This window comes from Trachinotus anak, unplaced genomic scaffold, assembly GCF_046630095.1.
Source record: "Trachinotus anak isolate AG129_WGS33_773 ecotype Australia unplaced genomic scaffold, CSIRO_AGI_Tana_v1 ptg000012l, whole genome shotgun sequence".
Lineage (NCBI taxonomy): Eukaryota > Metazoa > Chordata > Actinopteri > Carangiformes > Carangidae > Trachinotus > Trachinotus anak.
Genome location: NW_027273863.1, coordinates 20,984,823 through 20,999,687, shown reverse-complemented (window position 1 = coordinate 20,999,687; position 14,865 = coordinate 20,984,823). Strand labels below are relative to the sequence as shown.

General features: G+C 41.2%; 1 protein-coding gene across 1 annotated transcript in view; it reads left to right on the top strand.

Annotated features, from left to right (window-relative positions):
* Positions 1-14,865, top strand: part of lig1 (ligase I, DNA, ATP-dependent) — a 49,120-nt gene that overhangs the window by 23,531 nt on the left and 10,724 nt on the right. Inside the window, exons 19-24 of the mRNA XM_071491423.1 lie at positions 2,554-2,664; positions 5,059-5,130; positions 7,106-7,250; positions 8,694-8,776; positions 9,368-9,520; positions 14,697-14,750. Coding sequence (XP_071347524.1) covers positions 2,554-2,664; positions 5,059-5,130; positions 7,106-7,250; positions 8,694-8,776; positions 9,368-9,520; positions 14,697-14,750 — 618 coding nt within the window. The remainder of the gene's footprint in view (positions 1-2,553; positions 2,665-5,058; positions 5,131-7,105; positions 7,251-8,693; positions 8,777-9,367; positions 9,521-14,696; positions 14,751-14,865) is intronic.

The following is a 14,865-nucleotide window of genomic DNA, read 5'->3' as shown; positions in this document are numbered from 1 at the left end:
GCAGTGATTTGAGGCTGGGATGGATGAGTAGAAGAGGTTCTACTGGGGAAAAAAAAAGAAATGAATGTGAAGTTTAATTCATTTTAACCTTAAACCTTTTCGAGATGTTGCTGATGCCACCTCCAGCTCATCATCAAGGTAGACAGACCTCTTTCACCTCACCTTACTTGAAAACCAGCAGCTCTGTGCAGCTACACTTGAATGATTGTGGTTTTCTCATGGCTCAGCCCCCCTCCCTGCCCCACCCCAGCATTAGGTCATGGCGGCAAATGAGCCGAAAGTTTACTTTTCACTGTTACCTGCCCCTCCTCTTGTTTTTGACTTTGCTCCTCTCCCTCTCACACCCTGTGTCTCATGATCTCACGTAGCTTCTGCCCTCTCACACCGACTTTCATCTGCTCTTTTTTTCTGCTCATAATTTTAAAAGCGACACGTTTCTTTGTCTCTCGCTCTCACCTCATTGCTCCTTCCGTCCACTTGTCTTTCTCATGACGTTGTGTCTAATCCTTCCTCTCCTTTCTTCTTCATTACTTCTTGATGATGCCTGTTCGTTCCATCACTACTCGCTGCTCTTTTCACCTTTACTTCTCCTCTCTTCTCACTCTTGTCTTATTCATTCTTGTCTCTCTCTTCCTCTCATCTTTTTTCAGCGCTTTGATACAGCCTGTCTGCAATTTCACCTTTTTCGGTCTGTCTCCCTGCCTCTTATACCTTTCCCCTCTCACTACTCCTCCCTCTCTTTCCCTCTGCACTCCTTACACATTCGCTGTTTTCCTTCGATGTCTGTCGATGCTCCTGTCTGCTGTCTTCTCTCACCTTTTTTGTTTTTGCTTTCAGTTCCTCTAAATCCCCCATCTCCCTTCTCACTATTTCTCTTTCACACTCTTTTCCACACATCTCCCTCCCTTTTAAAACCCTTTCTTTCACTTTTTTTGCCATCGTCTCTCCCTGCTGCTCTCCCTTCTCCTCAATCTCTCTACGCCCCTTAACCTGTTTTTATTGTCATTTTTCTTTTTTACCTCTCATTTGCTGCCTCTTTTCTTTTACTTATGTCATTATCTCTGCCTAAGTCGTGAGGTTTTTAGATGGAAAAACAGACAAACAGTGTGAAAAACTTGGGCATGATTGCTTAATTTGTTTGTTGTGAGTAAGATGTAGCATTTTTAAACGATGGCATTTATTTCATATCAATTAGTTTATGCTGGAGATAATTTTCCTGTGTTTATGTAATTTATGCCTCTTAATTTAATACATTTAATTTACTGGTGCTGTGAAAACAGTTGTTTAAATGAAGCTTGCATCTCAGATATCGATTACTGACCATTAATGCGGCAGACGACTGATAAAAGATGAAAATTTGCATCCTGTGTCTGACATTATGTTGTCAAGGCGGCGTCTTTGTGCGTCCACAAATTCATGTGAACACAATAAATGAACAATGCCTGAGTGAAACTTCACACTAACACACATCCGCTGCATAGAGGAGATGGTCTGATTAGATTTTACAGCACCTTGCTGCATTATTTTGCATATTAATGAGGGAAAACTCATTTTCCCGAAGCTACTATAGTGCCTTAATGCATTAAATTATGAATTAGTAGTAAGACATTAATATTAATACAAATACGTTAATTTGTAATTAATGCATTACTTAGTCCTAATGACCTTATGAGGATAACTGGATACGTTAGATATATCAGACTGTTTCCAAACAACCTGTTACCTCTAATGTGTCTCCAGCGCCGAGCTCTGATTGGTTTTCTCTGATGACCTTTCAGATTTCACTTCACTAATCGTCTCTCGGTCTGGGTCAGGTTGGAAATTCAAACAGTTAAAGAATCCCGTTGGCCTCGAATCGACCAGGAAGTAAGAGATTAAGCCTCTCACACAGGATTTGGTGGCTAAGATAATTAGCAGCCAATCAGTGTGATGTTGAAAAGCAGCGGTGATGGTCAATATAATCTGCCCCTGACCTAGACGGTTTATCCACAGCCTAAACCCTGTCAGTGTTTTTCCTGCACAGGGAAAGAACTAAAAGCTGCCAAAGCCTTTTACTTAACGCAGAATTTAAAAAACAAAACAAAGAGAAACAAGCTTTTGGCACAGTGTGGGCGTCCAACCAAGTGAGGGGTGTGTTAAACAGTTTGGTAACTGGTTGAGAGGAAAAGACAGCAGCGACAAACTTGGCTCCTCAAGAGATAAATGTAGCACAGAAAAAAATTTTATGTGTTGACTTCCAAGGCATTTGGCAACAAATTGAGGGTCACTGCAGGCCCTGAAAGAGCCTGAACATGTCTATATGCCTGTATTCATGCCTTTTCAAAAAGTTAAATCTCATACTGAGTTTGAATCAAAGTTTGTTGGATTTACTTCAGTGAAACTTTCACACAATCTCCCGTTTGCCACAGCAGATGTTGCTTAAATTCAGATTGGCAAATACCATCATGTTTTTTTTTTTTTTCAATCAAATCATGAAAAACCCTCTTCATCCCTCTCGTCTCTCTCTGAGAATAATCTGTGTTTTTTGCTGTGTCTTCATCATTTCTTCCACAGGTGAAGAAGGACTCGGTGGTGTCCTGCGTCCTGGACTCAGAGGCTGTCGCCTGGGATCGTGAGAAGAAACAGATCCAGCCCTTCCAGGTCCTCACCACCCGCAAGCGAAAGGTACGATGTGGAGAGGGGTATAATAAGATGGAAGGAGAAAAAAAAGAGAATAAAATGTCAGCAAGGTGTTTTTTCAGTTTGGATCAGAATAATGGCCTTTTTCCACCACAGCAATCACATTAGGGTGGAACTGCTCCCTGTCTTACCCTGTCTTTCTGTATGCATGATGACATCCAAGTAAATTAGGGAAGGAGAAATGAGAGTGCAAATGTGGAGAACGTGAAGATGAAAATGGATAAAAATGATTATCCTGATGATGATTTTTTTTTTTTTTTTTTCTTGCTGGATACTGTTATGACCACTATGAAATCATGATTAGTTGTAATGATGGTTTGATGCACAAACTGATTGCACTGCCCTTCTGGCATCTCGTAACAACATCTCCACTGTTTTCACTACCACCAGCATTCTTGCTGAAATGAAATATTTCAGATGAGGCGATGGAATCAGATATGGACTAATTAAACATCATTAATGAGCGGAGGAGGAAAAGTAATGAGGGTGTGAAAAGGAGAATGAAGGAGAACAGGGATAAATCAGGGGAAAAAAATCTCTCGGGTTTGAAGACTGCAGAGGTTTTATTTGAAACGCTGGCTTTTCATGTTCATGTCTGCCTGATCGCAGTCCTTTACCTGTGGTCAGAGAAGATTTTAAATATCATCAAATCAGCTCTTTGTAACATCAAACTTGGCCTATTTATAACTGAAGAGTGTACTAAGTGGTGATTTACACATCTCTTAATAAAACAAGTTAAATCACTCAAACCAGTTCTCATGTAAAAAGTAGATGTTACTGCACAGTAACAGGTTTGACTCAACCAACGCTGTTAGCTTGCTGATACCCTGCTGAGACGGTACTAATGTTGCTGACACATCTTTCACAGTGCTGAATAAAATGCTGTGCTTTGAAAATTATGAATGAGAAACTGAGAATATTACATTATAACTCAAATTATGAAATTTTATGCCAAAAACATTTTGTTAAATGACATAATAACATCTGCTAATGTTAGTTTAGCACAAGTAAACATCAACTGTCTTGATGCGACTGCCTCTGAAACACGCTTTCCACATACACATACATGCTTTTATGAATAGCTATTGCTTATTATTTAGCGTTGGTAAACAGGAAAAACCTAAATCTAATCAGTATTTGCTGTGACCACCCAGAAGTCGTTCTTCATGTCTCTGACTGTATGTTTGGGCTCATTGTCCTGCTGCAGAGTGAATTTCAGACCGAGCAAATGCCTCTCTGTGGTTTTGTGTGACGGATAAAAGTCTAAACATCTGAAGTGGCCAAAGTTTTTGCGCATTACTGTGTATACATATTCAAAGAAAAGAAATGTTACCTACACTTATAAACCATTCAAAGGTAGATTTAATACATACTTTGCTTTTTAATCAAAAGCTTTTTTGTTTCCTAGCAGCTGATTTACACATCACTTAAGTCTTTACTTGCTAAGACATTTTCTTAAAGTTGCCCCGTGGAGTTTTCTCGTAAACAAAGTGTCTGTTTACTTTCAGTATTAATCACAAAACACAAACGCGTATCCTTAAAGCATAAAAAACTTGTTGAATGCACTTCCGTTCCAATAAAGCAGCCACAGAAATGATTTAGATTTTTTCTTGTTTACAGGCTAGCAGCCTTCTTCTTCCCTGCCTTTGTTGCTACATCTCATTGTGCAGTACCCCCACCTGTAGAGCAGTGAAATAGTGTCCACACACTGACAGGGCTATGTATGGCATCACTCAATGGAAAAAACATTACTCCCTGGTGCCACCACTGGTCAAAAACTCCACAGGACACCTTTCAGCTTTAATGATGCCACATGATGTAGTAAATCGGTCATTTTTGATTAGGGAGTAGTTAGAAAGGAAGGATTACACACACTCAAACAAAACGGTGAGTTTACAAACAGCTCGATCCTATGAATTCAATTATTTTCTCACCGCAGTTCCTGAAAGTCATGAAATTTTACATCAGGGTCTCGGTGGAAACCCTGTAATAAGGCTAGAAACTAGACAGTGTAGAGTCTGACAGGAGTAAACAAGAGCAGAATAAACAGGATAAGGTGTTGGAAAGGTGAGAGAAGGAGATGGAGAAGTAGAAGAGGTTTGTGAAGTGAGTGGAGGAGCAGGAAGTAACATGCTGGAAGAGCTGGAAAGATACAGCGAGGAGGGGTAACGCTGTTAAAAGGAAGAGAGAAGACGGGAAGGCGGGGTGGTTAACTTTCAAGATGAACGGCAGGGAAATCAAAGAGCTCTTTGTAACAACTCCCAAGGTTGGATGTACCGATTTGTGAATAAGATGCGTCTATTTGCATATTTTTGTCAAGGGAAAAATATTAAAATGTATATTTGTGTGTGTGTGTTGTGTGTTGCTGCTTCTCTGCAGGACGTGGATGCGGCGGAGATCAAAGTGCAAGTGTGCGTGTACGCCTTTGACCTCCTCTATCTCAATGGCGAGGTAAGACCCAGTGATGATGAGAAAAATATTACCCAGAGATCTTTCTCGACGCCCCTGTTGTCATTTAAAACCAGCGTGTGTGCGCGTGTTGATTGTTTGTGAGTGTGCTTGCATGCTCATCGCCCTGCTGAGATGCCAACACCGTCCCTGAATGCCAATGATGGTGCTACTGGAGGCCGTAACTAGATAATGATTGTAACGCTCATTGTAATTCCAGTGGAGTGTGTCTGAGTGTGTGTCTGTCTGAGACTGTCTCAGCGTCCGCGTTTATGAGAGGACGTCTGAGACTGTGTGTGTGTGGGTCATGGCTGGTAATTGTGACTGAGTATGGAACTGAGAGTGTGTATGTCTACATCTAAATAATGCACTTTTTTTTCAGCAGATTTATAAAAGTCAGCCAAAATGCAAATAAGTGAACGTTTCCATCAGCTGGTGCGAAGTGAGTTTCTCCCAAGTGGACAACAGCAAAAATACATAATTAAAAGAGCGTCAGTGACTCTTAAGTTGTACCGTTTCTTTGCTTCATCCCACTTATATGGCATTTATGTAAATTTTCTGAATTAATTTGTCTCTGTAAACAAATGGTCTGTGTCTTTTTTTCAAATCAGCTCTTACCCTTTATTTATTTATTGTTTATTTCGCTTCACTACAAATTGGGATTGTCCATTTCCCTGTGCACTGCAGAACTTGTCACTGCTAGCTCCTTGTGTCCTGAGAGTCTGTTCATGCTGTTCCCACCTGATACCTTCCTGCTGAGGCCCAAACCGACCAGCAGGAGCTGCAGTAGCTACCACTCAGGACATCAAGGTCATGTCCTTGGTACTGGTCTTTGGAATTCAGCAGGTTTTAGGAGTTTTCTAAACAAACACAAAGTCATTGAATTAAACCAATAGGATTTTGTGGGAATGTGACCATTGACATGTGTCAAAACACATGCAGCCAGTGTTTTCCATAGAAGCCTGCACAGCCTGTCTTTATGCATGTCAGTATGTCAGAATATGCCACTGTCCTACTTCCCAGCAGTGACACTCATCATTTCCTCAGAACAGCACAACTTTTATCAAATTCACTCCCTGGATCGGCCTCTCCTGACTGCTGTATCTCGACTGTCTGTATAATGTATGTGGTACGTGCTGTGGGCATCGATAGTAATGCTTCACATCACACTCTGCAACATTAACAGTGTGTGCTGCAGTCAGGACTGTCGAGGAGGGTTATAAAATATAATCGGAGAGTGAAATGACTTGAATAACATGAAAAACATCGAATACAAAATACTCACAACATTGCATTTGAATCAGAAACTCAGCTGGTTGGGGTGGCACCGGATGTAATTTGGACTCAAGCACAGATATGATCCCTCGCACATGTATATAGTCAGTAGTGTGTTAGAAACCATTTTAATTCTTTAGTTTTTAGTATAAAAGGCGGCGCTGCATCTATTCTGCCTGAAATTAAGCAAGGTAAAGAGAGCATTTCAGTCCCATCACTAACTACAGTAATCTGCAACTTTCAGTGCATCAACCTGTTAACAACACTCTATGAAGCTTTTCAACTTTATCTTTAAGTGTTGAAATGGTTGAATTTGGCAGTATTAATGTCCATTTCATCTGTTTTGTTTTGGGGGTTTTTTTGCCCCAGAAACTACAGTGTCTGGTTGGGAACATGCTCATAGTGATTGTCTTCTTGTGTGTGCTCTGCAGGTTTGAAACTGTGTGCGTGTGTGCGTGTGCATGGGCGGGGGGTGTTTGTATGTGTGTCCAAAGCTGTCGTGACTGTTTCTGTGAGTATACTCTGAGACTGTGTGTTTGTGTTTGTGTGGGTAGCTAGTTGAGATGGCATTTCATCCTTGTCATTGCAAGGCTCTAAGCTACGAAGAGGAAATGGTTGTAATGATACACAGTTTTGCCATTTGTAATGATGTATGTGGTTTGTTTTTTGTTTTTTTTGTCTGTGTCTGTGTGTGTTTGTGTAGTCCCTTGTGCGACAGCCGTTGAGTCGGCGTCGGGCTCTGCTGAGAGAAAGCTTTTCAGAGGTGGAGGGAGAGTTTGTGTTCGCCCGATCCATTGACTCTGACAACACAGACGCCATCGCTGAGTTCCTGGAGCAGTCTGTCCGAGGTGTGTGTGGTTTTTTGTTGTTTTTTTTTGTGTTGATGTGTATGTGTGAGATGGAGACAGACTTTCTCACTTGTTTTCCTTCTTCCTGTCTTATTGTGTCCTGAACTTTGTGTGTGTACTAACTGTGTACTTGTTTCCTCGCCTGCTGTCCCTGTGCATCTTGAACCATTTTTTTCTGTGTGGGTGTGTTGCGTGAGCTTCATTTCATTGTGCCTTTGCCTGCTGCCTTCATGTGTAAATGGTGTGAGGGATGTGTGTAGTAGTTGTGTACTTGTATTGTCTCTTTGTTTGACCTGGATGTTGGTTAGATCACTGCGTGTTTGTCTGAGTGTGTGTGTATGGATCAGAAATGGAACCTGTGAGTTGTATAATTGAGTTTTCTTGTGTTTCTGATTCAGTATAAATGAGAGAACATAAGAGTGTGTACCCACATGTGTATTATGTGTATATATGAGTTATATGTTTGTGTCCTTGTCCCTGTCTGTCTTTATGTCCTCAGGGCTCCAGATTGTGTCCATGATGGCCACATATGCAACCATTTTTTTGAGAGAGAGATAAAATTTCACAAGGTCACGTTTGTGTGAGTGCACTTTGATCATTAGGCTGTTGTCCTCCCCCCTCTGACTGCTCTGTGGTTGAAGGTCCTATTTTTGCTTCTTCACTGGCTCAGTCGGTCTCCGCCTGCCTGCACTTTCATCATCTGTGAAAATCCTGAAACAACCCATGTATCTGTTACCGTGGTCCAATGATGAAGCCGTCTGTAGCTGATTATTGTAAAGAGGAGGAGAGAGAGGAGGAGGCTGGGGGATAGAGAGAACCAACGAGAGGTCCCGACTCTGACACAACTGATGTGGAGAGTGCAGGTGCAGACAGGGAGAGACTGACTGAGCCAGCGAAGAAGAAAAAGTACTACTTTCAAGCACAATGGCTGACAGAGTACCTGCGGTTGTGGTACAAGGAGAATACTATGCTGCGTGTGTATTGTAGGCAACGCAGCCCATCCATTACAGGCGTCTCTAGACTTGTTAATAGGTCAACACGCTTTAAGCTTGCAACTGTGAAGCTGCACAAAGACAGTGAGAGAAAACTTACAGGGGACAATGCATCAACCACAACACTGGGCCCCTCCCTGCTCCTGCTGGTTAGATGAAAGTAATCGCTCAACGGAGGAGAATGAAATGGTCATCAGGTTCAACGCTGCCTGTAACAGTGAGAGAGGAAAAGTTGGTCTGGAGCCCTGGTCCCTGCACCTCTTTGTGTGTATGTTTGTGTGTGTGTCACAGTTGGAGACAAAGACTTTCTGTGTATCTGAGAGATAATCTGTTAATTTCCTTTCTGCACAGGAAGAATCGTGTTTTGGTATATTAATGTGTTTGTGTGTGTGTGTGTGTGTGTGTGTGTGTGTGTGTGTGTGTGTCTGTGTGTCTGTGTGTGTGTGTGTAGATTCCTGTGAGGGCCTGATGGTGAAGACTCTGGAGAAAGATGCCACCTACGAAATTGCCAAGCGCTCTCATAACTGGCTCAAGGTGTGTTTGCGTGTGTGTGTGCTAGGTTGCAGTCGGGGTCAGCATTATTAATTCACACACACTTCACGCACAGTACCTGTAAACATGGAGACACACTGACCCCAACATTTGTGTTACACAACTCAACGATCTTTATTTACTTCTCTGATGGTGCAAACGCTGTTTTCTCGTTCTTGAAAATGTCCCAGTTTATTGCAAAATCCAAATAAAAGAATCTTTAAACAGAGCTGTTTATTGTATCAGAGGAACTTCATTTAAGTGTAAATAATGATGAGTCCTCATAAAGACAAAGGACATTTTTCACATACCTCAGTTAATTACAATACCCTGCTTTAAGGCCAAACAGGCTTCAGATTTCTGGAGGACATGAACATTTTAAAGACTATTAGCTTGTTATTATTTCCAGGCGGCAGCTGAGACCTCTGACAGTTCACATTATTAGTAAATGACATATTTACACATAATTGTGCCCTCTGGCTTTAAATTTATGCAAAGAAAACCGCTACCTATTAGTTGTAACTGATGTGTATTTTTTGATCAGGAGTGTTATACAAATCTCAGTAATGACTCACAGTGTTGTCCTCTCCCCAGCTGAAGAAAGACTACCTGGATGGGGTGGGTGACACAGTAGACCTGTGTGTGATTGGCGCCTACCTGGGGAAAGGCAAGAGGACGGGCACCTACGGGGGCTTCCTGCTGGCCTGCTACGATGATGAGAATGAGGAGTTCCAGTCCGTCTGCAAGGTGTGTGTCTGTGTAATAGAGGCTACAACAAACTTTGGTTTGTTTCACAGAAGAAATGACAGCAGAAAATTCCTTTTTTAATTCCTCCTGAAGCATTAAATGTGCAAATGAGGTTCTCGACTTTAATCATTTCTCAGACTTTGGAGTAGTTGATTATTGCGATCACAAGATTCACATAATACAAGCTCTGAAATAATAAGAACAAGTTTTTTACAAGCGCAACCGTGTCCACAATACGGAAACATTTATTGAAGAATAAAAAATGGGTCAGTGACAGTGTCCTTAATTTCTTCATTCTCTGAAAACATTGAACTCCAGAAACAATTGTAGTATAAATGACTTTGTTGTGAAACCAACATATTTCTGTTGGTGGTGTTCATCAGGGGAAAGTTGTTACTCATCCTACAAGTGTATCGAAGTTGTGATGTTTTCAGACTTTGCAAATCCTTTCTCTCAATCTGTGAAAACCACAGAACGATCAAGACAGACCTGTCATAGTTAATGATTGTATTTATATTTGATTTGCAGCGTGTTACTTCTGCTGTAGCTTTTGGATGAAGGTGTGCTTTGATCTAGCTTCATATTGTTATTCAACAAAAAAGAAATATAAATGTTTACTCCCTGAATGTGCTGTTGTTTACGCCATGTCCTCCCCATCTCACTGGCAGAACTACGGTGCCTGAAAAAGCATTTTAAATGTCCAGTATTTACGTTTCTGGATTAAGCTACTGAACCCAAAGGAAGTGATTTTATATTTCTGAACTGGACACTTGTGTTAAACCTTTCAGGCAGCAGCTGAATCCTACATTAATAACTCAGAAACTAATATCATTACATTTAGCTCTGTCGCATTTCAAGTGTATAAACATGTAACCGCTGAGAGGCGAGACTGATAAACAGTGGGTCACAGTGGGAATAATTTTCTGCTCCAAGATGATGTCACATACACTCAGTTTATTAGATACATATAGTTACTAAAACAGTCTAATACAACAGTCCTGCAGTAAATCCTCCCTTCATGATGGTTGTAATGTTCCTTTCAGAGCAACACCTGAGAGGTGTTTCTGTTATTTACCCTACCCTCATTGATATCAATGGGCTGGACAAAACACTAAAACATCTGACCATATAACACAAAACAGACCAACAACAACACAAAGTACATCCTCCAAAATGATCATAAACAAAAATATTCAACACAAACTGAACATTACAGCTGTAGGATTTACTGCCGAACTGCTGTATTAGACGATTGCTTTAGCTTTATTAAGCTGCACCACATAAACCGCCAAATTAGTGTATTTTGTGTATTGTTACGCCCTGAGCAGTTTGTCTGTCAACTTGTTTGTTTCTCTTCTTTGCCATATGTATTTCACATCTTTGTATTAAGGTGCTATAGAGTGTTAATGGAGTGTGAGTTTTTGTTTATAACTTGTTTACATGTGTGTGCGAGCTGCAGGGTGTTTTTATGTTTGTGCTGAGTATATTTTGGATGTGTTTGTTGTTGTTTTGTGTGTGTGTGGTTGCTCTGTGTTTGTGTGTTTGCTTTTTGAACTGTCTTTTTTCCCTTCAAGTTTGAGTTGGAGATAAATCTTAAGTGTGTTTGTGTGTGTGTGGAGGCGTGAGTGGGTGCATCTTAGAATAAGTGGTAAACATGTATTGGAGCATGCGTGACCACTTGAGTGTGTGTATTTGTGAGTGTGTGTGTGTTTTTGAGATAATCAGAGCGTGAACATGTCAGAGTACGACTTCACCACTGAGCACAAATTCTGTCTTGTCTGTCCTGCAAAACGCTTCCATCTGCATTTTTTCCCTCCCTTGTAACTTTTATGTCTTTATCCATGGAAATGGGATTTAGTGAGCAGCGAGCACACCCCCCCCCCCTTACTTACACACATTCACACCTGGGAGCTTGCTGGTGGGACCGCAGCGTTCTGCTGTTGGGCACTGAGCAGCTTCACAGGAGCCACGGAGGTTAAAGCACACATTCGATTACCCTGTTAACTTCTCAGGCACGTTCGTGGTCTTCTCATGTTGGCACCACTTCTTCTACAAAGAAAATGTCATTGTAAAATGTTGTCACTCTGTCCTGGATAAATGTGGCTGGGCTTGATGTGAGTTGAAATTTCACAACAGAACTCGGGCCAGATGAATAACTCCTGTCTTTTGCCTGTTATTGATTTTCATGTTAGTCTCTTTCTCTGCTTGTATAGCTGCTAGATCCAGTGTGTCCAGATCGTTCATCAACACAAGAGTTTTGTTTCTGTATTGTCAGTGTTATTTACACTTTTAGGTCTCCAGCTCTAAACAAACGCTGACTGAGCTGCAGAATGGAAGGATTCAAACCCGTGAGTGGGTTCGACCTGGTGCATCCAGTCACACCAGGTTTTATCAAATCTATTATTCACACTTTCATTTCAGATCTTGGCTGCATTAAGATTAAGTCTCAAACTCTGAGGTGTCCTCTCTGGCATTGGTTTTTGATCTCAGCTGTGTGTGGATATCTTGGCAGTTACATCTTGTGCTTTTTTTAAAGTTGAGTCGGCTGCATCTCCTCCCCCAGCAGCAACTTTAGTAATATTTTAAAAAGTACACAGAGGCTCACAGGCTTCAAAAACCAGAGCCAGGACCAGTTTATATCATAATTAAGTAGCAGGCTGATTGATGTTTTGGTGCTTGGCATACTTAATGGCATTCGGTCGGCTACATTTTTCATATTGCTGGGCATTAAATATTTGTGGATTTCGCAGGTAGTGTTGTTTTTTTTGTGTTTTTTTATTGTTATTATTATTATCCCTTTATTGAGAATCAAAATGGAACAGAAGAAAGAAACTTGGAAGATTGCTGGAAGATTAGATTCCTGTCACAACAGTTTGACTTAATAGAACCAGTGGATGATATGTGTTTTTCTTTTTCCATGTGTCAAGTATCTCGACAGTATCTAGATAAAAGCCTTTTAATGGGCGTCTCTCAAATCAAAATCAAAAATCTTCCCAGATAATAGATTTCTTTTATCAATCACACTGTGTCTACACAGGAACGTCTCCGCTGAGCAGCACCTCTAGTCCTTGAGTCTACACAGGATGCGTTCAGGAACTGTGCTGGGTGTAAGTCATCTGTGTTTTGGCAGTGCTCAGAGCTCAACACACACTCACTGCAGTTATGTGTGTAAAAAGTATTTAAAATAGAAGCATGTCCGTCAGACATGCGTGAGATGGACGACTGAAAACGGCGGCTGAAACGCTTCCTGTGTGGACGTGACGCGGTGCATCATGTCAGTGTGGCAGTTAAAGGTGTGCGTCATGTGACTGCAGCCTTCACTCTTTCCTGTGTGCTGCATGTCATCTTCCTTTCTATCCCTCACTCTTCAATGTCAGCCATGGGGGAAAAAAAGCAAAAATCTATAAAAAAAAAAAAAAAAAAAAAAATCTTGTTGTCCTTGACACGATAAACTCGAGCAACCCTCAGTTTGAGACTCGCAGCTGTAGCTGAGAGCTGAATTGAAGTCACATTTCTATTTCCCAAATGTAATTTCGACTCTACGTCCTGCTGAATCGTCCTTGAGCGAGGTGTTAGTCCTGAGCAGATCCAGGATCAGTTCTGCTACTACTGCTGCTGTGAGACTCACAGAAACTAAGAGGAGCAGAAACAGAGAGGACAGTTACTGTGGGTTCCAGTCAGAGAAGCAACCTGTTGTTCAGAGGCTCAACATCACTTTAACCGTTACAGGAGAATATTGTATCCTGTTTATTTGGCTTTGTCATATTACAATGACAAAACCATCAAACTCCCATAGACTCACAAAAGGCTCATTCATTGGATATTTGGTCATGTCGTTGCTGACACACTCTGATATGAAATCCCTGTCACTTCAGCACCAGTGCATCAAGGCGACTGAATGTTCTGTTTTTTTTTTTTTTCATGCTTAGTTTTTCTAGTTCTAGATTCAGCTATTATGTCAGCACCCATCTCATTAAATGCTTGTTTTGGGTGAGCTCAGTGGGACGCCTTAGAACAGACTTAACAGCTTGGGCTCTTGGTAGATGAGTCTCCTTATGTACTTTGATGAGCTTTATTGAACATCTGTGGCTTGATATTATGGGAGGCAGGAATGACTTGGAGCAGAACGCTTGTATGATTGTTTACTTCAGAGAAGAGAAAATCAAGAAGCATATTCAAAAAAAAAAAAAAAAAAAGAACCTAATGAATTTGAGGCTGAAACCAAAGTGAGAAAAGGCATCTATTGAAAAAAGAAGCAGAAACAAGTTAACAAGAAACTGTGTAAGAATAATTTAAAGAAAAGTTTGTAATGTCTTCTCTCTGGTTGGATCCTTGCTTGTATTAAGAAAACAATAAACAGATGCATTGAGACGTGAAGTGTTTAGTTACAGACAGTCCAAAAAGTGGCTGTATTCATCAGTTTGTGTTTTGCCATCAGGTTTTGTGTCTGAGTCGGTGCATCTAAACATCATCTTTCATATGATCATACACACACAACTTGCGACATTAAAGCCAACTTTTCTGAATATTGTTTAGCAGAGTTGTGCTTTTCACTCACACTGGTCTCCACCTCCCTGTTGTGTGTCCCTTTGGTATCAAGAAGTTGTTACCCAGCTGTACCTCTCAGTAATGTGAGCTCACACACACTCGCACACCTGTGTTGATTTGAACCGAGCATGTGACACACTGTAATTTTCTTAAGCACCTAAAGGAGGAGATTCTACAGCTTCTTTCATTCCTCACAAACAGCCCCACTGCAGAAGACAGATAAAGCTAAATGCATGAAGGTGCCACAGCTGAATGGAACCGCTTTAAACCTCCTTGTGTTGAATGCAGCCTTGAAACAAAAAAGATCTCGTGGACACCTGCAGAATACACCTTTTAGAACTGGAGGAGCTGGAAAATGCTATATTTGCATCATCCAGCAGCTTTCTTCTCTTTCTCTGTCTGCTTGTCAGCCCATTAGGTGATTCCTGTGTCTCAGTGGGTTCAGGTCTTTTGAGGGGTGACACGATGCTTCAGGCGAAGCAGGCAGACAAGGCGCTCATGGCGTAGGGGTGGATTTGCTTGCTGTTCTGCCTCTCGCTGCCAAATGTCTGCTGTTTCACCATGAGGGAATATGTGGCTTTGTTTGTCTTGAGTGTAACTCTTTCTTATCTCTTTTCTTCTCTTTCAGATCGGGACAGGCTTCAAGGATGAAGATCTAGAGCAGCATTACAAGTTCTTAAAGGTAAAATCATAGCCCAGGGATTTTGAAATTCTGCAGCTACACCTTCATTTTTTGAGAAGAATCAGATTCAGTTTTGTGGTTAAAGGAGCCAGAATGAGTGTGAGGTCTTTGGAGC